This window comes from Heteronotia binoei, chromosome 3, assembly GCF_032191835.1.
Source record: "Heteronotia binoei isolate CCM8104 ecotype False Entrance Well chromosome 3, APGP_CSIRO_Hbin_v1, whole genome shotgun sequence".
In the NCBI taxonomy this organism is placed as follows: Eukaryota; Metazoa; Chordata; class Lepidosauria; order Squamata; family Gekkonidae; genus Heteronotia; species Heteronotia binoei.
The window spans coordinates 184,358,264-184,385,089 of NC_083225.1; the positions used below are offsets into that span (position 1 = coordinate 184,358,264).

General features: G+C 50.0%; 1 protein-coding gene across 2 annotated transcripts in view; it reads left to right on the plus strand.

The window, feature by feature from the left end:
* The window catches only part of PRCP (prolylcarboxypeptidase), a 254,800-nt gene that overhangs the window by 71,235 nt on the left and 156,739 nt on the right, over positions 1-26,826 (plus strand). The window contains exons 8-9 of one of the 2 annotated variants that reach the window (XR_009555235.1): positions 61-248; positions 4,437-5,233. Coding sequence is in view for 1 of the 2 variants with exons in the window: in XM_060235200.1 (XP_060091183.1) it covers positions 61-248; positions 4,437-4,650 (402 nt within the window). In the remaining variant the exon portion in view is untranslated. Of the gene's footprint in view, positions 1-60; positions 249-4,436; positions 8,258-26,826 lie in introns of those variants that run through there. The other variant, XM_060235200.1, reaches the window with a different exon arrangement.

The window sequence follows — 26,826 nt, forward strand, 5'->3', positions numbered from 1 at the left end:
AAGATGCGCGGAGGAAACTAACACCGCTGTTTCTCCCCTCTCGTGTGCTTGCCCGCAAAGGCGTGCACAGAAATGGTGATGCCCATGTGCTCAGACGGCGTCAACGACATGTTCGAGCCTCAGAAGTGGGACTTCCATGCCTATTCGGACGACTGCTACAAGGTTTGGGGCGTGAGGCCTCGTCCTTCTTGGATCCCCACTTCCTATGGGGGGAAAAACATCAGCTCACACAGCAACATCCTCTTTAGGTGAGACACCGAGAAAGCACGCCTCACGCTCTGTCCAGTGGAGCTTGAAACCCTTTTCACATTTCAATGGGTAGCGAGGCCTTTGAATGGCACCCCTCTCTTGCCATCCGTAGCAGCCCTGGGAAGAGGCTCCTTTTCTGTGGTCTTTATGTGAGGACATGGATCAGACTCTTGGTCCATCAAGGTCAGTCTTGTCTGCTGAGACTGGCAATGCTTTTCTCCAGGGTCTCAGGCAGGGGTCTTTCACATCACCATGTACTAAATAGTACTACTACCATAGGTCAGGGGTGGGGAACGTCTGGCCCAAGGGCCATTTGCGGCCCATGAGATTACTTGGTCAGGCCCTCAGAGATTGCTGGGCTGAGCCGGGCCATACGGCAGCCTCCCTGGGGCTCGGCTGGCTGGCAAGGATTGTGGGATCCAGCTGCACTGTGCAGCAGCCTCCCTGGCTGGCTGGCAGGGATCATGGGGCCCCAGCCACAGTGTGTGGCAGCCTCCCTGGGGCCCGGCTGGCCAGCCAGGGTTACTGTGGGGCCTGAAAAAGTCACTCACAGTTCAGGTAAGTTTCCCCCTCATTTATTTCCCTTTCTATTTCTTCCCTCCATTTCTTTGTTTCCCGTAATTCACCTTTCTCCCCCCATGTCTTTATTTTCCTTTATTCCCTTTTCTTCCCCCCATTTCTTTATTATCCCTTTCTCCTCCCTCCCTCTCTCCCCCCCCCCTCTTTCTCTCTGTGGAGCCTGAGCGGTGGGCATTGAGAAGGACTGCTGCTGGGGTATATGGATGCCTTTTAAGGTCTGCTGGGAGCAGCTGCAGTTTCCACATGAAGGGAGGGGTGGCAAGGGTGTGGGGTGGGAGCCAGCTACCACCAGTTTGATTTCACTTGATTATTCCAGATGGCGTGGCCTAATGTGCTAATAGTATGGCAGGTGGTCTAATATTCTAATGAGTTTCTGCTGGACTTTTTCTACCAAAAAAAAAAAAAAGTCCTGGACCTAGGCATTTGCCTAGGGCGGTGGGCTGGGGTGTGTGTGCACCAAATTAGGCTCTCCCCACAGAATTTGAAATAGAAAAACAATTATTTGCATTAATTTCACTAGGCTGAATCATTCGCCCTCTGCGAAGCACTGTTTTTTCAGTTGATAATTTTGTATGGCCCACAAGTGATGTTATAAATATCCAAATGGCCCTTGGCAGAAAAAAGGTTCCCCACCCCTGCCATAGATCCATCAAGGGGTAGATTAGGCTGAGAGAGAGCGAAAGAGAGACTGATGGGCAGTAGGTTCGGGATAGACAAAAGGAAATACTAGTTTACACAGGGAGTGATTTAAATGTGGAATTCACTGCCAGAGGATGTTGTCACGGTCCCAGGAATGAACAATTTGAAAAGGGAATTAGATAGCTCTATAGAGCTATCTTTTCTTCTGCCTATCTTCTCTTCTTCAATGGCTACTAACCGTGGTGATGAGGGCAGTAATCCTTTGAATCCCAGAGCTAGGAGGCAGCACCAGGGGAAGACCTCAGCTTGGGGCTCTTTAGCTTGGAGAGACGTCGACTGAGAGGTGACATGAGAGAGGTTTACAAGATTGTGCATGGGATAGAAAAGGTAGAGGAAGAAGTCCTTTTCTCCCTTTCTTACAATACGAGAACTCGTGGGCTCTCAATGAAATTGCTGAGCAGTCAGGTTAGAACTGATAAAAGGCAGTACCGTATTTTTCGCCCCATAAGACGCACTTCCCCCCCGCCAAAAAAAGTGGGGGGAAAAGTGTGTGCGTCTTATGGGGCGAAGGTACGTCCCTTCCTCCGGGGGGGGGGGATCTGCTGCCTCCGTCTCTGATCCCAGTGCTTCCCCCGCGTCTGCCTGCCTGCCTGGCTCCAGCTCTGATGCTTACAGCAAGCGCCAGGATCGCTCCGATCCCAGCGCTTGCTTTAAGCATCAGAGCTGAAGCCAGGCAGGCAGGCACGGAGAAAGCACGCCGCCCCCTCCACAGCCAGCACTCGCGAAGCGCTGGATTTGCGGAGGGGGCGGGTGCTTCCTCCGTGCCTCTCTGCCTGGCTTCAGCTGATGCTTAAAGCAAGCGCTGGGATCGGAGGGCGGACGGAGCGATCCTGGCGCTTGCTGTAAGGGGTAAGAGCTTGGGGGGGGGCACAGTGGGAGGGCTTCTTCTGTCCTGGCCCCACTGATGGACTCCTGATGGCACCTGGGTTTTTTTGGCCACTGTGTGACGGAGTGTTGGGCCGGATGGGCTATTGGCCTGATGCAGTGTGGCTTCTCTTAAGTTCTTAAAATGACGAATCACATGTCAGTCTTGGATGTGGGGGGGGGCATGCATGTGATCAGTCATGCTGCTTCAGCGTAGTTCGCTGAATGTGCAAACGGCTTTGAGGGGGAGGCGGGAGGAGTCATTGACTGTGGCTCAGTTGTATAGTTTCTACCAGGGTCAAGTCATAATGTGAAAGACCGTCTGCCTGAGAGCCTGGAGAACCAGTGCCAGTCTAAGGAGACAGAACTGACCTTGATGGACCAGGGTCCGTTTCCTTATAAGGCAGCTTCGTGTGTTCAATGTGAATCGTGCAAGGTAGTTACACTCAGGCCTCATTTGGGGCAGGAGCTCACAGGACCGGAGCTCCGGAACCTCTAAATTTTATGGTGCTCTTTCTTTGTTACCTCCCCCCCCCCCAAAAAAAATAGTTGCTACCAGGCTTGTAGCCATGGGGGGGCGGGGGGCACGGCAACCCCACACAACCCCCCCTCTGGACCTTTATGGCCCCTCCTTTCCAGTTTGGTGTAATGGTTAAGTGTGCGGACTCTTATCTGGGAGAACTGGGTTTGATTCCTCACTCCTCCATTTGCACCTGCTGGAATGGCCTTGGGTCAGCCATAGCTCTGGCAGAGGTTGTCCTTGAAAGAGCAGCTGCTGTGAGAGCCCTCTCCAGCCCCACCCACCTCACAGGGTGTCTGTTGTGGGGGAGGAAGGTAAAGGAGATTGTGAGCCGCTCTGAGACTCTTCGGAGTGGAGGGCGGGATATAAATCCAATATCTTCTTCTTCTTCTTCTCCTTTCCCCAGCCCCTGCTCTCTCCTGGCTGGCATGGTTTCTTATCCTTTGAAGAGGCCGCTAGAGAAGACTTTGTTCCCCTTTACTTCCGGTTTCGGGAAGCAGGGGAGCAAAGTCTTCTCTAGCGGGCTCTTCAAAGGATAAGAAGCCATGCCAGCAGCCTCCAAAGCAGTAAGGAACAGCTGGAGCGCGGGCGGGGTGTGTGCGACGGAGCGCAGCAGCACTGCGAAGGAAAGGCACCTCCCCTTCCCTTCAAGGAGGGCGGGGGAGGGGGGAAGAACGGGCGATGAAAGGAAGGAGGGCGGCAGCAGGCAAGGACCAGCCTCGGTGGGGACAGACGAAAAAGGGAAGGAGGGCGGCCCGATCTCCCCGTGGCTCTGGCAGCCCTGCCCCCCTCCACATGGCACCTCTCTCCCTCCCTCTCACTCACCCACCCCCATGGCCTTTTCCCGCCATCAGGTGATCGGCGAGGGGATGCCTTGAAAAAAACCCAGGAGCCCGCTCTTTACTGTTGCTGGGTTGGTGGGTGAGGTGCCGCGCGGAGGGGGGCGGGGCTGACAGAGAAGTGGCAGCGGAGAGAGTGGGGGATGCCAGAGGGGGGCCCCTTCACCCAAAATTTTTTACCATGGACCCCCCCGAACGAGAATTTTCTGGCTACGAGCCTGGTTGCTACTGGGGTTCTTTGTTCAAACCCCCCCAGTGAGAATTTTGCTGAACTCAAGATTTGACAAACTTTCTAATAAATGGGAAAATAACCAAAACGTATAAAGGAGAAAGATGGAAATCTTCATCACTGCGGCCACATAGGAGAAAATAATTTTTAAAAGTATAATGGGACTGGGAGTCAGGTTTCCTTATGACAATTCTCATTCAAGAAGCATTTGAAGGTAGATGCTGAGCTGATATACAATTTAGTACACCGTCTGATGATGTCGGGTGTGTGGCATATGCAAACGAGTTGTGCTAATGAGCTCCAGCACCTCTTTTTCTACAAAACGACCCCTGGTTGCACTGAATCACCCTGTCCACGGCACCCTCAAGGGGCCAGTGATTTCTGCAGTATTCCTGGCTTGCCAGCATGTCGCTCATGGTCCGGGATTGACGCTTATTGTCCTTCCTCTCCCTTCTAGCAACGGCGGGCTCGACCCCTGGTCTGGGGGCGGAGTGACCCAGAACATCACGGACACCCTGGTGGCCATCATGATCCCGGAAGGTGCCCACCATCTGGACTTGCGTTCCAACAGCCCTTACGACCCCTACTCTGTGCTGCAGGCCCGGATGCAGGAGGTCCATTTCATAAAGCTGTGGGTGAAGAAGATCCAGGAGAACAAGTGCAGGAAATAATCCCGCAGCGTTGCCTTTGGTGGGTGGGACTTCCCCTCGACGACATACGGGAACTTTTAACTGAGCGTGGCCCATTGGACCGTCCAGGCTGATGAGGCGGCTATCAGAAAGATCGAGGGAGGACTGTGAATCTGAATTGACACAAATGCCACTCTAGGATTGGTGGTCACTTTTAATGGAGAGTCCCAGTCCGTTACTCTTCCATTTTGCCTTTTTTGTGGGCTGCCAAATAACCCAATCGTTATTTAGGAGACACCCCACCCCCCAAATCCTCCTAAGGAAAACACTGCTACTAAAGCTGCATCTGTTCCTAGCTCTGTAGAAATACAAGCACAAACACACGTGACATTTCCTCCATTTCGGGACACTTTTGTGGGGTGGGGTGGAGGAGAAGCCATTACAGAGAGCCAGTTTGGTGTGGTGGTGAAGTGTGTGGACTCTTATCTGGGAGAACCGGATTTGATTCCCCACTCCTCCACTTGCACCTGCTGGAATGGCCTTGGGTCAGCCAGAGCTCTTGTAGGAGTTGTCTTTGAAAGGGCAGCTGCTGTAAGAGCTCTCTCAGCCCCACCCACCTCACAGGGTGTCTGTTGTGGGGGAAGAAGATAAAGAAAATTGTAAGCTACTCTAAGATTCAGAGTATAGTTGTTGTTCAGTCGCACAGTCGAGTCCGACTCTTTGTGACCCCATGGACAAAGTCATTCCAGGCCCTCCTGTCTTCCACCATCCTCCGAAGTCTGCTCAAGTTCGTGTTTGTTACATCAGTAACACTGTCCAGCCATCTCATCTTCTGCCATCCCCTTCTTCTTTTGCCTTCTGTCTTTCCCAGCATCAGGATCTTCTCGAGGGAGTGTTTCTTCCCATTTGGTGGCCAAAGTATTTGAGCTTCAGCTTCAGCATCTGACCTTCCAGGGAACAGTCTGGGTTGATTTCCCTTAGGACTGACTGATTGGATCTTCTTGCAATCCAAGGGATTCTCAAGAGTCTTCTCCAGCAACACAACTCGAAAGCATTTTTCTGCTTTCTTCTGCACTCGGCCTTCCTTATGGTCCAGCTCTCACAGCCATACATTACTACTGGGAATACCATCACTTTGACTATAGGGCAGGCTATAAATCCAGTATCATCATCATCTTCTACAGTTCCTTTCCACCCCGACCCCACTGATCACTCATGTCCTTAGGAGCGAGAAGCCTGATGTAACCTCACGTCATACCAGCTCCTTGGTGCCTTTACTAAGAGGTGGGACATATTCGCAGGGGATAATTCTGTCCGCTGCCGAGAGGCATGTCGCATCACCGGAAACCTCCCATGTTCCAAGACCGTTGTTCCTCATCAGATGCTGGCGGGTCGGCCCCTGTTAAAGGATGCTGGTCTTTGTCTGAGCTGGTGGTTCTCTCCAGATGCTAAGCCTTCAGGTTTCAGGCCAGCCCCGTTTCCCACCGTGGAGGTTAGAGGAACACACGCTGCTGAGAGCTGGCAAGGGGTAGAGGACGGCGTGTCAGACCAGGATCCAGGGAGATTTGGGTTCGAATCCCCATTTCTGCCATGGAAGCTCATTGAGGGGCTAGGCATTGCCAAGCAAAGGAGGAGAGGACAGTGTTCTAAGCTGCTTGGAGTTCCAGCTTGGGGGGTGGGGGTAGGGAGTGGGCTATAAATAATTGCAGTATTTTTTTTACAGAACTCTGCATTTATTCAAGTTGTCGATCGTGCCAGGTCTGTTGACAGGCTAAGCGGCAACCAGCCAATGGGACAGGAATAGAGAGGGAGAGACCCCACCCCCCCAAGTCTGAGAACAGCCTTTTTTGAACATCATATGCAAAGCAAGCAAAAGCCAGCTCTGCTCCCATTCAGCCTGATTGGGTGTTAACTTCTCTGTTAGGTGGATCTACAACATTGGCCTGTGTCCCGTGGGACAGCATCTTTGAATGATAGGAACACAGGTGAAGTAAATGATTTTTTGGAAGACTTGAAGGAGAGGGAAGATCTATTCTATGCATACAGCAGCAGTGTAAAGGATTAGCTCATTAGCCTGGACCAGGGGTGGCCAAACTTGCTTAATGTAAGAGCCACATAGAATAAACATCAGATGTTTGAGAGCTGCAAGACAGGAAGGCAGGTGAATAGATGGGGAGGGGGAAGTGGGAAGAGAGCAACTTTAATTTAAAATGGTTTCTCCAAGCCGTCAGCAGGCTTGGCTTGGAGAAGTGATTTAAAGAGAAACGCCTTCTCCAAGCCAGCCAACAGGGTGGTGGGGCTTCAGGAGCCACACAATGTGTGTAAAAGAGCCACACGTCGCTCCCGAGCCATAGTTTGACCACCCCTCGCCTGGACATTAACCTGCCTCTGAAGGCCAGTGGTGCATCCTGTGTTTCCCTTGGCTCACTTTTCAGTATGTAGCATCTTCACAATAGTGGCCTAAATTCTACCACTCTGTTAGGCAGAACTGGAAGACTTCCCCTTGAAGTGGCTTTTCCTCCGACAAAGGAGCCACTTAAGAAGGAGAAAGGAGTTGAAGTTGGTTGCAGCTTGGCGGTGCTTAAATACTAAAGCAGGATACCATTAAGTCTGTTAGAAGTAACGCGGAGCTGGTGCAGACAATCTCTTATGGCCAAGGACTGGTGGGTTCTTTCGTTCCGTCTGGTTTGGATTGCATCACTTTGTCTGGATTTCCAAAAGGTCTTCCACGTCAGCGTTGCACAGACCCTTTTTCTTCATTCTGTGGCAATCTACTTGACGCAAATGGGGGTGACTCAAAATCCAGAAGTGCTCCTTGAAGTTCGAGGCCGTTGGGGCAGAAAATGTCGGCTGAAGGATTGCCCGTCTCTGCCACGTGGACTGTTGAGCTGCTTGCGGCCACGGTTTACCTGCTTTGTGGAGGAAAAGCACGGAGGAAAAAAGAGACAGCCAAACGGTTCCTGGAGTGGCATCAACAGAGCCTTCTTCCTAGAAAGAGGGCTGTAAAATTAGAATACGTGAAGACAGAAAGCAATTTGTCGTCTATCAGGTTGGTCAAGCCAATGAGCAAAGCAACCCAGAGACACAAAGCAGTATCTCTTATTGATAGAAGACTTCGCTGATTGCTACGACTGATTTCTTTGTGCACTTTCCTGTCTGAGAAGTACCCGGATGGGTGCCTGGACCAAATCCCTGCCTAATCCCTTGGATCTCTAGCTTGAAAAGCTCCTCTGGGTTCAAGTTCTGTTTTAAGTGCCTGGTTCATACATGAGCAGGGGCTGTTGCCTAATATCATAACACAACTCACACGGTGTCTCCGTGTCACCCCCACGGACCACTTCGATCCTTTTTGGCTGCGCCCTGCGCCTCTGAAGTCAGCAGTCCTAGACACTGATATCTGCCTTCCTGAATTTCATTCTAAAGCTTGTAGTTTGCCGTAGCACTTGTAGTAAACACTCAGGGCTGTTCATTGACGTTTTGTTGGATTTGTGTGCTCTTTTAACTTCCCCTTTGTCAAATCTTGGTATAAACAAATGTCTGCAAAGGAGAACTTTCCATGTGACAAGTGGAAGGAAGGTTGTTTTCTCTCTGGTTTGCAATGCACTTTTTCTGTCAGGTTTCTTTTTATTAAAGAGACATTTACAATCCATATCAAGTGGCTTTCATTCTACGTTCTGGGAAATCCTGAGTTTTTCTCTGACTCCTACATTACATAAAGTGGCCACGCTGGATCATACTAGTGACCCCTCTAGTATCCATTTATCAGCAGTGGCCAGTTGGATACCCCAAACAAGGACCATCACCTGCTGTCTGGTGTAGTGGTTAAGTGTGTGGACTCTTATCTGGGAGAACCAGGTTTGATTCCCTACTCCTCCACTTGGGTAGACGATGGAAGCCACTATGGATCCCCCACTGCGGAGAAAGGCAAAGTATAGATGAAATAAGTAAAAATAAATTATTGGGTCTCATGTCTAAAAAACTGGCTTCTCACTGCCTTTCCAGAGAAGAGCTTTCTATGCGAAAAAGAAGTGGAAATATCCCACAAATCTAATTACATGCAAACTTTTATTTGGGTGTACTTCCTGAAGGGGGCGCAATTGCATAGCAAATGAATCCCACAGATGGTTCTTCCAAACTCCCTTTTCCCCCTACTCGGGAGTTTTGGACTTCCATAAATTGGGCCACTGCTACCCCAAATCTCTTTGCTCCAACTTCCTTTCCTGCCTCCTATTCAGTTTTTTTTAAAACCCCACTCTTTTAGTTCCATCATCAGAGCGAAGAGAACGGAGTAGGGCAAATCCCTTCCGTTTGTCTTGTTCCCTTAATGTATGCGACCCCTTTGGGTGGTGTAAGCGGTTTACGTTGTCCAGAAAAGGAAAGGAGGAGGTGGGGGGTGGGGGGGGAACCTTTTAATGACAAAACTAATGTGATTATTCAAGGGAATGCGAGAGGGGAGGCTATTGAAGGCTTAAAGGAAATCTGTTAGAATAGCTGAATGTATCGGCTTAATCCTTTCTCTAATGTGGCCGGACAGCGCTCCCAAAAGCAATTGCCCTTTCTTAGCTGGAATAAATGCTAAGTCTCTAGAGGTAAGCATGGCTTTCCCTGCCCCTTAACGTCCCGCTTTTCTCTCAGAAACAAAGCCTATGAGGAAAAACGGGAGAGTGGGGCGCCCTGGAAAAATGTTATAGTGGAAAGCCATCGCAGAATTAAACATGAGAAGAAACATATGGTTCATGTGCCATGTTTAAGAGTCCCAAATAATTCCTGATAATTGCTTGTCGGTGGGGAGGGGGTTGGCCTCTCTGGGTATGACCGTACCAGTTCTTGCATGGCTTTTCACGCTAGATAGAACGTCGGTTACAGCACATACTTGGAAAAACATGAATCTGCTTTATCACAAAACCATAGAGTTGGAAGGGACCTCCAGGATCATCTAGTCCAACCCCCTGCACAATGCAGGAAACTCACAAAGACCCTCCCCCTAAATTCACAGGAACCTCATTGCTGTCAGATGGCCTTCTAGCCTCTGTTTAAAAACCTCCAAGGAAGGAGAGCCCACCACCTCCCGAGGAAGCCTGTTCCACTGAGGAACCGCTCTAAAAGTCAGGAAGTCCTTCCTAATGTTGAGCCGGAAACTCTCTTGATTTAATTTCAACCCCTTGGTTCTGATCCTGCCTTCTGGGGCCACAGAAAACAATTCCACCCCATCCGCCCTTCAAGCACTTGAAGATGGTGATCCTATCACCTCTCAGCCACCTCCTCTCCATGCCCATTTATGACCATTAAGAAGAGAGCGAACTGCAATAGTCCAGTCGGAAGGCGATGGTTGCATGGATTTAAACCAGGGCTGACCCTAAACTGCCTGGCACCCTAGGTGAGGCTAACTTCTGGCACCTCCACTGCCCCTGCACTGATGATGTCACCAAGTCACACCAATTTGGCACCCCCAGAAGGCCAGCGCCCTAGGCAATTGCCTAGTGGCGGGGCCAGCCTTGATCTAAACCCGGGGTGTCGAACTCATTTGTTATGAGGGCCAGATCTGACATAAATGAGACATTGAGGGGCCGGGCCGTGTGTGTAGCTATTTAAAATTAAGTCTCTCGGCTTGACTTCGCGAACGAAGATTTAAGAAGGGTGCAGTAGTCCACGTCTGCTGCAGGCTCGCTGGTGGCTGACAAGACCAATGCGGGACAGGCAGGTCCGGCACAGTGGCTGCAGGGAAAAGTCTGATTTGGGGTTGGTGCTGTAGCAGTGCGATTCTTCCTCAATCTCCTTTTTGTCCTCAAGACCAGCTATGCGTGCGTTCTCAAAGGAAGAGACAGCCTGGTGGATGGTGTGCCTCCATGCTTTGCGATCTGAGGCTAGGTGAGACCACTGGTGATGGTTGATGCAACAGATTAAGATTAAGTACCGGTAGCAGAAATATAAATTTTATAAAGAACACAAACAAATATATTTTTAAAAAACTTTCAACATGCTTAAGACGTTAACATTCATTGGTCTTAAGGATGCTTTCTTTGTATTTCTCCCATAGGATCCAGGGAACTGGACAAAGGAAGTTCTGGCTCTTTCCTTCCTTCCCCAGGGGACTGGGTGGGGGCCCTCGGCCAATGGAGAAAATAGAGGTTTTACTCTGTAGCTCCTGAGCAATTGAGCAAGCCTTGCAAAGCAAGCTGTGATGCAGAAGGTATCAAGAGAGAGAGGGAGAAGGAAGCAGATGACAGCCAGTTGCTCAGGGGCCTGATAGAAGCCCTTTGAGGGCCTGATTCGGTCCCCAAACTGCATGTTTGACACTCCTGATCTAAACAGTAACAGTTTGGGAGGCGAATGAGAGACCCGGGATAGTAGAACGGACTGCATCATTTCAGACTTGTCAGTGGAGGATCCTGTTTTGGAAGTCTTGACAAAAGTTCCAGGTGAAATAGAAAGCTGGCACAGAAGGGAATGATAGAACCTTCCTCCCCGCTGTTGTAATTTTCAAGTGCCAAGGCGGGTACTTACGGAAACAAAGATCCAGAACTTAAAGTGAGCAGAGTAACTGGGGAGGGGGACGCAAGGGAAACCACCCTTGAGAGAGCCAGTTTGGTGTAGTGGTTAAGTGTGCGGACTCTTTATTTGGGAGAACCGGGTTTGATTCCCCACTCCTCCCTTTGCACCTGCTGGAGTGGCCTTGGGTCAGCCATAGCTCTGGCAGAGGTTGTCCTTGAAAGGGCAGCTGCTGTGACAGTCCTCTCAGCCCCACCTTCCTCACAGGGTGTCTGTTGTGGGGGGAGGAAGGTAAAGGAGATTGGAAGCCACTCTGAGACTCTGAAGTTCAGAGTGAAGGGCAGGGGATAAATCCAATATTATCGTCATCTTCTTCATCATTGTCTTCTTCATCCATTCTGCTGGAGGAATCATAGGATCTAACCCCAGGTAACCTGCAGGTATTTGTCTGTTTGCCCAGTGGAATAAACAGTTATTCCAGTGGGGAATTTGCCTTTAAGGGTTGTCAACTCCCTTATGAAAACTCCTGGAGATTTTTTTTTTTGGGGGGGGGATGCTGGGTTTGGGGAGAGAAAGGGACCTCAGCTGGTATAATGCCATAGTCTTCCCTCCAGCCATTTTCTCCAAGGCCACTGATCTCTTGTCATCTGGAGATGAGTTGTAATTCCAGGAGATAGTTCTTCTGAATGCCGCATTGGTCAGGCCGCACCTGCAGTATCGTGTGCAGTTCTGGAGGCCTCACTTCAAGAAGGAGTGCCAGGTTGCGTTTGACACGAGCCTGGGCCTTCTCGGTGGCAGCACCAGAATTCTGGAATGCTCTCCCAGAGGCCATAAGGGCCCTGCAGGACCTTCCTACATTCCGCAGGGCCTGTAAGACCGAGTTGTTTCGACAAGCCTTCGATGTTTAAACCAAGAGAGAGAGAGAGTTGCCACGTGGCATCAGAGTACTCGGTGATCACCATCTGAAAAGCAGAACCGCCAATATAGCAATGATACAGCACCATGAAATAGTTTTTAATTTTTTAAAATTGTATTAATGTTTTATAGATGTTATTGACTTATTGTTCTTAATTTGTGTAAATGAATGTTGTAAGCCGCCCTGAGTCCGCTTGCGGAGAGGGCGGGATAGAAGTTTAATGTAATAAATAACAAGGATGTGGACAGAACGGAGAGGGTGAAGAGGAGAGCGACGAGGACCAAGTGTTCTGAGGAAAGGCTGGAGGACTTGGGAATGTTCAGTCTGGAGAAGAGGAGGCTGAGGGGGAGACAGGATGGCTCTCTCAAAGTATCTGAAAGGCTGTCACTTAGAGGAGGGCAGGGAGCTGTTCTTGTGGGCGGCAGAGGAAAGGACTCATAATAGTGAGATTAAATTAAGAAGACTGCAGCTTTGTACCCCGCCCTTCTCTCTGATTCAGAGTCTCAGAGCGGCTCACAATCTCCTATATCTTCTTCCCCCACAACAGACACCCTGTGAGGTGGGTGGGGCTGAGAGGGCTCTCACAGCAGCTGCCCATTCAAGGACAGCCTCTGCCAGAGCTATGGCTGACCCAAGGCCATGCTAGCAGGTGCAAGTGGAGGAGTGGGGAATCAAACCCGGTTCTCCCAGATAAGAATCTGCACACTTTACCCCTACACCAAACTGAAGAAGAAGACTGTAGATTTATACCCCACCCTTCTCTCTGAATCAGAGTCTCAGAGCGGCTCACAATCTCCTTTATCTTCTTCCCCCACAACAGACACCCTGTGAGGTGGGTGGGGCTGAGGGAGCTCTCCCAAAAGCTGCCCTTTCAAGGACAGAGTCTCAGAGCAGCTCACAATCTCCTTTACCTTCCTCCCTCACAGCAGACACCCTGTGAGGTGGGTGGGGCTGAGGGAGCTCTCCCAGAAGCTGCCCTTTCAAGGACAACTCCTGCGAGAGCTATGGCTGACCCAAGGCCATTCCAGCGGTTGCAAGTGGAGGAGTGGGGAATCAAACCCGGTTCTCCCAGATAAGAGTCCGCACACTTAACCACTACACCAAGCTGGCTCTCGGGGAAGGAAGGAAGATATCAACTGGATACTAGGATAAACATTTTTACAGTTAGAGTTGTTCAACGGTGGACTCAGCTACTGAGGAGGGTGGTGAGTTCCCCCTCACAGGCAGTCTTGAAGCAGCAGCTGGACAAACTCTTGTCAGGGATGCTGTAGGCTGATCCTGCATTCAGCAGCGGATTGGACTAGCTGGCCTCTATGACCCCTTCCAACTCTGGGATTCCATGAGCTCTGCAGGCCCCACTTGGAGGCTGGTAACATGCAGGGAAAAAGCCCAGCAGGGATTCATTTGCATTTTAGGCCACACCCCCTGACACCAAGCCAGCTGGAACTGCATTCCCCTGCATTCCTGCTCAAAAAAGGCCCTCGTAACACTAGAAATGGTACCAGTACCTGATTAAATCCTTTCCCCCTCAGCACTGTTGGTCCCATCAAAATCCCTCCCTACGTTGTTGTAAGTCACTTTGGGTCTCCATTGGGGCAGAAAAGCAAGCAAGCGAGCCTGTTTGGTGTAGTGGTTAAGTGTGCAGACTCTTATCTGGGAGAACCCAGTTTGAGTCCCCACTCCTCCACCTGCACCTGCTGATGCGACCTTGAGTCAGTCACAAGTTCTCGCAGAGCTGTTCCTCTCAAGAGCAGTTTCTGTCAGAGCCCTCTCAGCTCCCCCTACCTCACTGGGTGTCTGTTGTACGGAGGGGAAGGGAAAGGAGACTGTAAGCCACTCTGAGACACCTTCGGGTAGTGGAGGGCGGGGTATAAATCCAATCTCTTCTCTTCTTCTTTTGAAACAGTTAAGGGTGCCCTGGTCACCAATCTGCCACCTTCTTGGTGCCTTCTAACTTTGTTGAACCCAATGACGCAGTTGTTTCCCTACAGAGGAGGGCCACTTTTTCACACACCCACCCCAAGTTCAAGGCCTTTGGGGAAACCACATTCTCCCGAAAAAAAGCAACCTCCATGGCCTCTCTTGCCTCCTCTCCTGAGGAGGACTAACCCAGCGTCTTCTCAGGACGAGGGCGACCAATAAACGTCGAAGCAGCGGGAAACCAACCCAATAAGCGAGAGCTCTTGAGTTATCGTGGTAACCCGCCGAAATCCCAGGTCACCGAGTAATTTACGGAGGCGGCCTCGTGTCATTCGAGAACAATTCGGCCGGTTTAGGCCCCAAGTGTCTCAGATCTCCTGCTGCTCATATTATTAATACTATCAACAAACAGCAGGGAAGGTGGGGGGTTTAGAAAAGAAAACCAAGTTAAGCAGCTGAGGCGAAAGCTCAACCAGTGGCCGGTATTCAGTGGGAAACTGAACCTGAAAAAGGAGATTTTTTGGGGGGGGGGGGGGAATCAAATTCTATACCTCACAAGATATTTAGGAAGCCTCATCCGTAAGGCTGTGGGAAGAAGATTTGATGTTCACCGAGGTGACTAGCCGGGGAGAAAAGCTGTGGGTACCTTTGCGATTTGCCTGGATATCATTGGATCAAATTATCTGGGGAGACAAGGGGGTGAGAGGGAGAGAAGTGGTCTCCAGGCACCCCGGCATCATTTTAAATTAATATCCAGCTGACAACGCAAACCTTTTCTTTGACACAGCGTGGGAATGAGGAGTAAACGGGGGAGGCCGGTAGGAGAGGGGAGGCTCTTGGATAGGATGGCTAATTTCATAAACGGCCTCTGTTCCCGCGTCTTCGATCACAGCTTGATGTGCAAATTGGAGGGGACCAGGGCTTTTTGTTGCAGCAGGAACTCCTTTGCCTATTAGGCCACACCCACCGGATGTAGCCAATCCTCCAAGAGCTTACGGGGCTCTTCGTACAGGGCCTACCGTTAAGTTCCAGGAGGATTGGCTATATCAGGTGGGTGTGGCCTAATATGCAAAGGAGTTCTTGCTACAAAAAAAAGCCCTGGGGGAGACAAATGTTTACATTGCACACACACAGCCACCCTTTCTTCCAACATGGCATTGCCAGCTTCCTTGGAGGAGCCCCATTTGTGTGCTGATCGGATTCAGACACAAAAGGCTGCTGTGTAAAGAACTCCCTGGGGGACTTCATGTACTGAGAAAATCAGCTGATATGGCAGTGGAAAGGACCAATAAGTCACAGCTGACCAGACCTTGAATTCAGCAGGAGCTCACAGGAGCACAGCTCCTGAACCTTTCTGAGGGTTCCCCCTCTTCCTCCCCACCTACCTACCTTGTCCATTGAATAATAGGTGCAGCTGCATAACAATCCCTGGATTAGGAGAACGGGCAGCCAGTCAGTCACCAGGAATTTTGCCACCCCCCTAGCAACCTTCATTAACCCCTGGAGAAGCCCACACCGCCCTTTCTCCTCCTCTTATGTGATTCTGGGCAGTTGGGTGGCTCGCTGGCCTTTTGACTGGGAGGGATGGGGTGGGGGGCATGGAGAGCCCCAGGTGAGCAAGGCCTGCTTGGGCTGGCTGGCTCTCTTTTCTTGAGTCGAGTTGCTTTTGGCTGGTGGTGCTCATATGCAAATGAGCTCCACCACCTATTTTTCTACAAAATGACCCCTGCAGCTGATTTATGGCATTTTCAAGGCAAGAGAGAGAGACCTCGGAGGTGGTAGGCCATTGCCTGCCTCTGCCAGTTTGGTGTAGCGTTAAGAGTGTGGACTGTTATCCGGGAGAACCGGGTTTGATTCCCCACTCCTCCACTCGCACCTGCTGGAATGGCCTTGGGTCAGCCATAGCTCTGGCAGAGGTTGTCCTTGAAAGGGCAGCTGCTGTGAGAGCCAACCTCACAGGGTATCTGTTGTGGGGGAGAAGTTATAGGAGATTGTAATCTCTGATTCAGAGAGAAGGGCAGGGTATAAATCTGTAGTCTTCTTCTGCTGCAGCGTCTTCTGCTGCTGCTGCTTCTCAACCCTGATTTCCTTGCAGATCTCAGGTGACCTTTCTTGCCTTCGAGATCTGAGAAGATTGAGCAAGCCGGGGCTATCCAGGTCAGGGCCGATTTCTATATATCTGCTGTTAAAGGCAGAGAAGAGCAGGCTAAGCTATTGTCTCCTAGCCTGTTTGCACCTCTACCCCATTATCTAAGCATCAGGGCATTCTGCAAAAAAATTTTATATATTACTTTAACAGCTATTTTTTTTTCTGGCACTAAGATGGTGATTATAAGAACAACACAGAACATAAGAGAAGCCATGTTGGATCAGGGCAATGGCCCATCCATTCCGACACTCTGTGTCACATAAGAACATAAGAGAAGCCATGTTGGATCAGGGCAATGGCCCATCCAGTCCAACACTCTGTGTCACATAAGAACATAAGAGAAGCCATGTTGGATCAGGCCAGTGGCCCATCCAGTCCAACACTCCGTGTCACATAAGAACATAAGAGAAGCCATGTTGGATCAGGCCAACACTCTGTGTCACATAAGAACATAAGAGAAGCCCTGTTGGATCAGGCCAGTGGCCCATCCAGTCCAACACTGTGTCACATAAGAACATAAGAGAAGCCATGTTGGATCAGGCCAACACTCTGTGTCACATAAGAACATAAGAGAAGCCCTGTTGGATCAGGCCAGTGGCCCATCCAGTCCAACACTCCGTGTCACATAAGAACATAAGAGAAGCCATGTTGGATCAGGCCAACACTCTGTGTCACATAAGAACATAAGAGAAGCCCTGTTGGATCAGGCCAGTGGCCCATCCAGTCCAACACTGTGTCACATAAGAACATAAGAGAAGCCCTGTTGGATCAGGCCAGTGGCCCATCCAGTCCAACACTCTGCGTCTCATAAGAACATAAGAGAAGCCCTGTTGGATCAGGCCAACACTCTGTGTCACATAAGAACATAAGAGAAGCCCTGTTGGATCAGGCCAGTGGCCCATCCAGTCCAACACTCCGTGTCACATAAGAACATAAGAGAAGCCATGTTGGATCAGGCCAACACTCTGTGTCACATAAGAACATAAGAGAAGCCCTGTTGGATCAGGCCAGTGGCCCATCCAGTCCAACACTGTGTCACATAAGAACATAAGAGAAGCCCTGTTGGATCAGGCCAGTGGCCCATCCAGTCCAACACTCTGTGTCACATAAGAACATAAGAGAAGCCCTGTTGGATCAGGCCAGTGGCCCATCCAGTCCAACACTCCGTGTCACATAAGAACATAAGAGAAGCCATGTTGGATCAGGCCAACACTCTGTGTCACATAAGAACATAAGAGAAGCCCTGTTGGATCAGGCCAGTGGCCCATCCAGTCCAACACTGTGTCACATAAGAACATAAGAGAAGCCATGTTGGATCAGGCCAACACTCTGTGTCACATAAGAACATAAGAGAAGCCCTGTTGGATCAGGCCAGTGGCCCATTCAGTCCAACACTCTGCGTCTCATAAGAACATAAGAGAAGCCCTGTTGGATCAGGCCAATGGCCCATCCAGTCCAACACTCTGTGTCACATAAGAACATAAGAGAAGCCATGTTGGATCATGCCAATGGCCCATCCAAACCAACACTCTATGTCACACAGTGGCCAAAACCCATGTGTCCTCAGGAGGTCCACCAGCTGGACCACCCACTGAAGCCCACCCATTGTTGCCCCCCCCCCAGCAACAAGAATACAGAGCAGCACTGCCCCAGCTATAAGAACATAAGAGAAGCCATGTTGGACCAGGCCAGGACTTTTTTTAAAAATAGGAACTCCTTTGCATATTAGGCCACAGACCCCTGATGTTGCCAATCCTCCAAGAGCTTACAGTAGGCCCTGTAAGAAGAGCCCTATAAGATCTTGGAGGACTGGCTACATCAGGGGTGTGTGGCCTAATATGCAAAGGAGTTCCTGCTACAAAAAAAGCTCTGGATCAGGCCAATGGCCCATCCAGTCCAACACTCCGTCACACAGTTGCCAAAACCCAGGTGCCATCAGGAGGACAACCAGCACAGCCAGAACTCCGGAAGCCCTCCCACTGTGGCCCCCCAAGCACCAAGAAGACAGAGCATCGCTGTCTTTTGAATGCTTCCCTTATGATATTTGCTGTCAAATATACAATCATTTTGAAATGTTTGTAAATTTCTTTTACAAATTTTGTTTGAGGCTAGTTATCACAGAAAGCCCTGTGTTTTTCTCCAGTTGCTCACCTGGAGATTGGCAACAGTGGTTCCCCAGAAGGAAATGACATTGTACCTGTCTGACTTGAAGTTTGGAGACTTGAACTGCTTGGCGTTCATACCCCTGTATCTGATATTGACTATTTGAAGCTTGAAGAAGCAATTGTGAAACAAGGCAATAGTACATCCTTGTCATAATAATTGGACTGCTGACTGCCTTATGAATTATATTTGAATCTACTTGGACATCACTCATCATTCTTCTTCAGTGCTACATCGGAACATTCATCAAGGAAACAGCATTGGACTGCTTTAAAAATTGAACATTTTCCGATGGCCACTTTGGGATGTTCTGTTCTTTAAATAATTGAGTTGTGCCTGTTCTTTACATTATATAGAATATACTAAGTTTTTGATAATATTGTTACTGTTTCTTTAGTGGATGGGCTGGTAATCACAGAAGTTATGTGGAAGGAGACAAGAGAGAGGGAGAAGGAAGCAGAGGACTGCCAGTTGCTCGGGGGCCTGATAGGAGCCCTCCAGGGGTCTGAATCGGCCCTCGGGCCTCATGTTTGACACCCCTGTTATAAAAATGCAAGCCATGGAGACAGTTGACTAAGAGAATTTTTTCTTCCTCTCCCAAAATACTAGAACTCAAGGACATCCAATGAAGCGGATGGGCAATAGGTTAGGATGGACAAAAGAAAATACTACTTTTCACAGAAAGTGATTAAAATGTAGAAGTCGTTGGCAGAGGATGCTGCGATGGCCACAGGAATAAGCAGCTTTAAAAGGGGATTAGATCACCTAGAGGATGGGTCTATCGAATCATGTGGCCAGGCCCGTAGCCACGGAGGGGCACGGCTCCCCAACCCCCCTTGGACCTTTATGGCCCCTCCATTCCCCACTCTCTCCGCACTGATTTGCGGCCCCCACCCCACTCTGCGGGCGCCTCCCCCTCCTTCCCAACTCACCAATGCAGCGAAACAGGGAAGAGTGGGCTTCAGGGGCTCTTTCAAGATGTCTCCCCCACCCCCCTGCCGGTCACGTGACCGGCGGGAAAAGCCACTCTGAGGCTAGCAGTTTGTATGCCAGCTTTCCAGCGTGCTCATCTAGTTCAGCGCTGGCTGCCCCAGCGCTGAACTTGCTGGAAAGCCAGTGTAGGAACCGCTGGCCTTGGAGCGGCTTTTCCCGCCGGTCGGGTGACCAGGGGGACGCCTTGAAAGAGCCCCTGAAGCCGGCTCATCCCTGTTTTGCAGCCTTGGTGAGTTGGGAGGGAGGGGCCACCAGAGTGGCGCGGAGATCAGGGACAGAGAGGGGGCCTCCAGAGGGGGGCCCCTCCAAACAAATTTTTTCCCTGTGGGCCCCCCCATCTGGAATTTTCTGGCTACGGGCCTGCATGTGGCTAAGGGGAACCTCCATGTTCAGAGGCATTAAACCCAGAGGCAGGACTCAGGCAACATCAGGGGAAAGTCTCGGTCTCTTTGCCCTGTTGTTGGCCCGCCAGAGAAACTGGCTGGCCATTGTGAGAGACAGGATGCTGGATTAGATGGACCACTGGTTTGATCCAGCAGGGCTCTTCTTATGTCCTTAGGAAGACCTTGGCGCCTCTGCCCTGTCGTTGGCCCTCCAGAGGAATTGGTTGGCCACTGTGTGAGACAGGATGCTGGACAAGATGGACCACTGGTCTGATCCAGCAGGGCTCTTCTGATGTTCTTAGGAAGGCCTTGGCCTCTCTGCCCTGTTGTTGGCCCTCCAGAGGAATTGGTTGGCCACTGTGTGAGACAGGATGCTGGACCACTGGTCTGATCCAGCAGGGCTCTTCTGATGTTCTTATTTATTTATTTATTTATTTATTTATTTATTTATTTATTCCGTGACTTATATCCCGCCCTTCCCACAAGTGGCTCAGGGCGGCTTACAACAAACAATAAAACAATAAAATAGGAACAAATTAATACATTTAAATTCGAACATTTAAAACCTAAAAACCTTAAAATTTACATTTTACATTAAAACTATACAGTATAATCACAAGAATCTAGGATCTAGAAAGCTACATTTTTCTAGTCAGGCGTAGGCTAACCGGAAGAGGCCCTGCGGAACTGAGTAAGATTCGGCCTTTATGCCCTGTTGTTGGCCCGCCAGAGGAACGTCTTACAGGCCCTGCGGAACTGAGTAAGATTCGGCCTTTATGCCCTGTTGTTGGCCCTCCAGAGGAACTGGCTGGCCACTGTGTGAGACAGGATGCTGGACTAGATGGTACCCTGGCCTGATCCAGCAGAACTCTTCTTATGTTCTTAGGAAGGCCTTGGCCTCTCTGCCCTGTTGTTGGCCCTCCAGAGGAATTGGTTGGCCACTGTGTGAGACAGGACGCTGGACGAGATGGACCACTGCTCTGATCCAGCAGGGCTCTTCTTATGTTCTTAGGAAGGCCTCATTCTCTATGCCCTGTTGTTGGCCCTCCAAAGGAATTGGTTGGCCACTGTGTGAGACAGGATGCTGGACTAGATGAACCCCTGGTCTGATCCAGCAGGACTCTTCTTATGTCCTTATCCTTTCTCTCCCTCCATCCCTTCTCTTTCTTCAAAGCCCACTCCTCTTGTGAAGGTCTTGCCTTATGTCCTCATCCTCCCCTCAAACAATGCTTATAAACACACATTTGCAAGAAATCCGTAATGTTGATTCCAGTCAATCCAGCACTCAGGCAACTGATTCTAGTCAATCCAAATCTGAGGCAATGGGGGAGACCTGAGGGAGCCCACTTGTCCCCCCTCCCCACTAACCCCCCCCCCAGTAGGCGAGGGTTGCCAGGTCGAATTCAAGAAATATCTGGGGACTCTGGGGGTGGAGCCAGGAGACATGGGGAATGAAGCCAGGAACAAGGTTGAGAAAAGCACAGTTGAACTCCATCACATTTAAAGGGATTGCACCCCTTTTAGATGACTTCCCTCCATTGGAAATAATGAAGGATAGGGGTACCTTCTTTGGGGGCTCATAGAATTGGACCCCCTGGTCCAATTCTTTAGAAACCCGAGGGTCTTTTGAGGAGAGGCATCAGATGCTATGCTGCAAATGTGGTGCCTCTATCTCAAAAAACAGCCCCCCCCCCGAGCCCCAGATACCCATGGATCAATTCTCCATTATACCCTATGGGAATTGGTCTCCATAGGGAATAACAGAGTGCCCAGCAGATGTTTTCCTCCCCCCACCCCCCACTTTCTGATGACCCTGAAGTTGGGGGAGGGCCTCTAAACCGGGAGAACTATAGTGCTATGATGAGTGACTGAGAACTGTGTAAAGCCGGAGTAAGGACTTTAAGAAGCACTGGTTCCGATCTTAGTTGTGGCCGAGAAGAAGGATTACAGAAAAAAATGACGTCAACCTAGGATTCATGTTGCCACCTATTTTTTGAAAAAAATACAGCTACTTTACAATCTACAAGTGCTGGCCTACCTGACAACATCACCAGTCAGAGAAGAAAAGTGGGTAATTGGATTTTGTGCTGAATGTGTAAATCTTGGAGTGATGACTGCAGGACACACTAATTGCAAGTGCAGGGGACTGTGACTTTAAGAACTTTGATAAGGGTTTGTGTTCTAAATGTAATGATATGAACAATGTATGTAATATACTAGAAGCATAATATGCTCTTTTGATGTGTTCTATGTCAGTCCTAAGGGAAATCAACCCAGACTGTTCCCTGGAAGGTCAGATGCTGAAGCTGAAGCTCAAATACTTTGGCCACCCAATGAGAAGGGAGCACTCCCTGGAGAAGAATCTTGAGAGTCCCTTGGACTGCAAGAAGATCAAATCAGTCAGTCCTAAGGGAAATCAACCTAGACTGTTCCTTGGAAGGTCAGATGCTGAAGCTGAAGCTCAAATCCTTTGGCCACCCAATGAGAAGGGAGCACTCCCTAGAGAAGATCCTGATGCTGGGAAAGACAGAAGGCAAAAGAAGAAGGGGACGGCAAAAGATGAGATGGCTGGACAGCGTTACTGATGTAACAAACACGAATTGCACTTTGGAGGATGCTGGGCCTGGCGTGACTTTGCCCATGGGGTCTAGGATTGCCAAGTCCAATTAAAGAAAAATCTGGGGACTTTGGGGGGCGGAGCCAGGAGACATTGGGGGTGGAGCCAGGAACAAGGATGTGACAAGCATAATTGAACTCCAAAGGAGTTCTGGCCATCACATTTAAAGGGACAGCACACCTTTTTAAATGCCTTTCTTCCATAGGAAATAATTAAGGATAGGGGCACCATCTTTTGGGGCTCATAGAATTGGACCCTCTGGTCCAATATTTTTGAAACTTGGGGGTATTTTGGGGAGAGGCACCAGCTGCTATATTAAAAATCTGGTGCCTCTACCTCAAAAAATAGCCCCCCCCAGAGCCCCTAATACCCATGGATCAATTCCCTATTATTCTCTATGGGAATCGCTCTCCATAGGGAATAATAGAGTGCCTAGTAGACATTTCCCTCCCCCACGCTTTCTAAAGGGGGGGGCCTCCATACCAGGGAATCTCCCCTCCCTGCCCCCTCCCTCTCTCTCTCTCTCACACACACACAAATACTTACCGTACTTGGTCTTCTTCCAGCAGAATTTGCTTGCTGTGAAAACGAAAGCAAGCTGCACAGGAAAAGAAAGGGAGGGGCTGTTCCTGTTTCCTGTTTCCTGAGCAGCCTTAAAGGGACACATTTTAAAAACGGATCCCAAGCTGTAAAACAACATGATGCCTACAGGTATGTTCTCTCTCCCCCCGCCCCCAGATTTTTTAAGAGCGGGGGAGGAGGCTGAAAATTCAGGGGTCCCCCGCCAGGGCGGGAGGGTTGGGAAGCCTAATGGGGTCGCAAAGAGTCAGACTCGACTGTGCGACTGAACAACAGTAACAATTAATATAATCAGGGCTTTTTCTTGCAGAAAAAGCCCAGCAGGAACTCATTGGCATATTAGGCCACACCCCTTGATGTCACCATTGTTTTACACAGGGCTTTTTAGTAGAAAAAGCTCAGCAGGAACTCATTGACGCCAAGCCAGCCGGAACTGTGTCCCTGCTCAAAGAAAGCCCTGAATATAATAGAATTCAGTTTGCAAAGGACTGATGTGGTCTTGAAGGCTTTTTTCACCAGCAATCTGTGTCGTTCAATCCACCTGGGGATTGGCAGCCCTAAAGTAAGCAGGTCCTGCCAGGTGGCTTCTGAACTTCTCTTCCTGGGAGCCCTGCTTCAACGTCCCTGTAATCCAAATGTTTTGACACTTTCCTGATGGGTCTCTCTCACCCCACCCCCATCTCGGTTTCAGCTGCAGCCCAAGCAATATTCGAGAGCCATGTTTCCCCAGAAACCGGCTCTTTTGTTTCAGCCACTCTCCAGGCCTGTCTCCGTTTTCTCCTTTGCAGGGACCAGCGTCGAAAGCCGGTGCATTGACTCCAAAGAAAGCCGGGATTTCAAAGAGGGCTGTGTGCCATGCGTGCCCTCCTTGTTTGGCTCCAATCTCGCAGGCGTTCTCCAAAGCCGCAGCGACTTCCAAAACGCTCCTAAGCGGCTGAGATGGGGCATCAAAAGGGCTCTTGCGGACACGCTCCCCACGCCGGTGCTGCAACTTGTTCCCTTCGAGCCACCAGCAGACGGTACATTTTAAAACGTGGCTGGCAGGCAAGAATTAAGATTTTTTTAAAAAGTACAAAACTTGGGAGAAGTTCTAAAGGTGCATAAAAGCATACGGTTCCCTAAAGAACCAAAATTAAAGAAGACGACTTGGGGGGGGGAGTAAAAATAGGCTTGCCAACCCCCGGGTGGGGGCAGGGGATCCCCCAGTTTGGAGGCCTTCCCTCGCTTCAGGGTCATCAGGGAGAGGGAAATGTCTGCTGGGCACTCCGTTATTCCCTATGGAGTATTCCCTATTATTCCCCAGTTTGGAGGCCTTCCCTCACTTCAGGGTCATCAGGGAGAGGGAAATGTCTGCTGGGCACTCCGTTATTCCCTATGGAGACCGATTCCCATTGGGTATAATAAAGAATTGATCTGCGGGTATCTGCAGCTCTGGGGGGGGGGTGCTGTTTCTTGAGGTAGAGGCACCAAATTTGCAGCATAGCATCCTTAAAATATTCTCCAAGTTTCAGAAAGATCGGATCAGGGGCTCCAATGCTATGAGCCCCCAAAGAAGGTGCCCCCATCCTTCACTATTTCCAATGGAGGGAAGGTATTCAGGAGGTGTGCAATCCCTTTGAATGTGATGGCCAGAACGTCCTTTGGAGTTCAATTGTGCTTGTCACAACCTTGCTCCTGGCTCCACCTCCAATGTTTCCTGGCTCCACCCCCAGATATTTATTGGACTGCACTTGGCAACCCTAGATACAAATTATTAGTTGTTATTTAAAGATTAAGGTAGTCCCCTTTGCAAGCACCAGGCCTTGAATTCAGCAGGAGCTCACAGGAGTGCAGCTCCTGAACCTTTCTGAGGGTTCCCTTCCTCCTCCCCACTTACCTTGTCCACTGAATAGTAGGTGCAGCTGCATAACAATCCCTGGATTAGGAGAGTGGGGCAGCCAGCCAGCCACCAGGAGCTTTGCCACACGCCCTGCAGCCCTCATTAACCCCTGGAGAAGCCCACACCACCCTTTCTCCACTTCTCATGTGATTTTGGGTGGTGGGTGGCTTGCTGGTCTTTTGACTATGAAGGGGAGGTAGCCAAGGAGAGCCCCAGGTGAGCAAGGCCTGCTTGGGCTGGCTGGATCTCTAGCCAGCTCAAGCAGGCCTCGCTTGCCTGGGGCTCTCCTTTCTTACGTTGGGTTGCTTTGGCTGGTGGGAGAGGGCAGCATATGCTGATGAGTTAAGCTAATGAGCTCCACCACCTATTTTTCTACACATTGACCGTGGCAAGCACTGAGACATTATCAACCCATGAGGTGATGTCACATCATGACGTTTTCTTGGCAGACTTTTTAATGGGGTAGTTTCCCATTGCCCTCCCCAGTCATCTACACTTTACCCCCAGCAAGCCGGGCACTCATTTGACCGACTTCGGAAAGATGGGTCACCCTTGAGACGGCTACCTGAACCCGGCTTCCGCCAGATCCTTACTGCATTTTCATTTTGCGTTACCTCCAAGGAGCTCCTGGCAGGGCATATTGTTTTTTCATCCTCCATTTTATCTTCATAACAACCCTGTAGGGTTGCCAATCCCCAGGTGGGGGCAGGGGATCCCCCAGTTTGGAGGCCTTCCCCCCGCTTCAGGGTCGTCAGAAAGCGGGGGGAGGGGAGGGAAATGTGTTATTCCCTGTGGAGATTTACTCCCATAGAAAATCATGGAGAATTGATCCGCGGGTATCTGGGGCTCTGGGGGCGGGCTGTTTTTTGAGGTAGAGGCACCAAATTTTCAGTGCAGCATCCAGTGCCCCTCCTCAAAATATCCCCCAAGTTTCAAAATGATTTAACCAGGGGGTTCAGTTCTATGAGCCCCAAAAGAAGGTGCCCCTGTCCTTCATTATTTCCTATGGAAGGAAGGCATTGAAAAGGTGTGCCATCCCTTTAAATGTGACGGCCAGAACTCCCTGTGAAGTTCAGTTATGCTTGTCACAGCCTTGATCTTGGCTCCACCCCTAATGTCTCCTGGCTCCACCCCCAAAGTCTCCTGGCTCCACCCCCAAAGTCCCCAGATATTTCTTAAATTGGACTTGGCGACCCTACAACCCTGTGAGGCAGACTAAGAATGTCTGGCCCAAGATCGGACTTCATGGAAGAATGAGGCTTTGAACCTGAGTCTTCTGGATCCTGGTATAACCACTGGGACCATGCTGGAACATTATATGATTTATCACTAGTTCTATTGGTAATCTTGATGGAATACATACACAGATATGAAGCTGCTGTATACTGAATTGGTCCATTGAAGTTGTGATTGTCTACTCAGATTGGCAGAAGCCCTCTGGGGTCTCAGGAGGAGGTCTTTCACATCATCTCTGACCTGATCCTTTTAACCAGAGATGGCGGGGTTTGCACTGGAACCTTCTGCATGCCAAAAAGACGCTCAAGGGAAACCACCCTTGAGAGCAAGTTTGGTGTAGTGGTTAAGTGTGCGGACTCTTTATTTGGGAGAACCGGGTTTGATTCCCCACTCCTCCCCTTGCAGCTGCTGGAATGGTCTTGGGTCACTCATGGCTCTCACAGAGTTGTCCTTGAAAGGGCAGCTTCTGTCAAAGCTCTCTCAGCCCCACCCACCTCGCAGGGTGTCTGTTGTGGGAGAGGAAGATAAAGGAGATGGTGAGCTGCTCTGAGATTGAGATTTGGAGGGTGGGATATAAATCCAGTATTTTAAGTGTGTGGACTCTTGTCTGGGAGAACCGGGTTTGATTCCCCACTCCTCCACATGCAACTGCTGGAGTGACCTTGGGTCAGTCATAGCTCTCTCAGAGCTGTTCTGCTCAAGAGCAGTTCTTGGAGAGCTCTCTGAGCCCCACCTATTCACAGGGTGTCTGTTGTGGGGAGGGGAAGGGAAAGAAGAGTGTAAGCTGCTTTGAGACTCCTTTGGGTAGTGAAAGGCAGGGTATAAATCCAATATCCTCCTTCTCCTCCGCTTATATTTTTGTTCTTCAGAGCTGATAAATATTTGACACCAGCG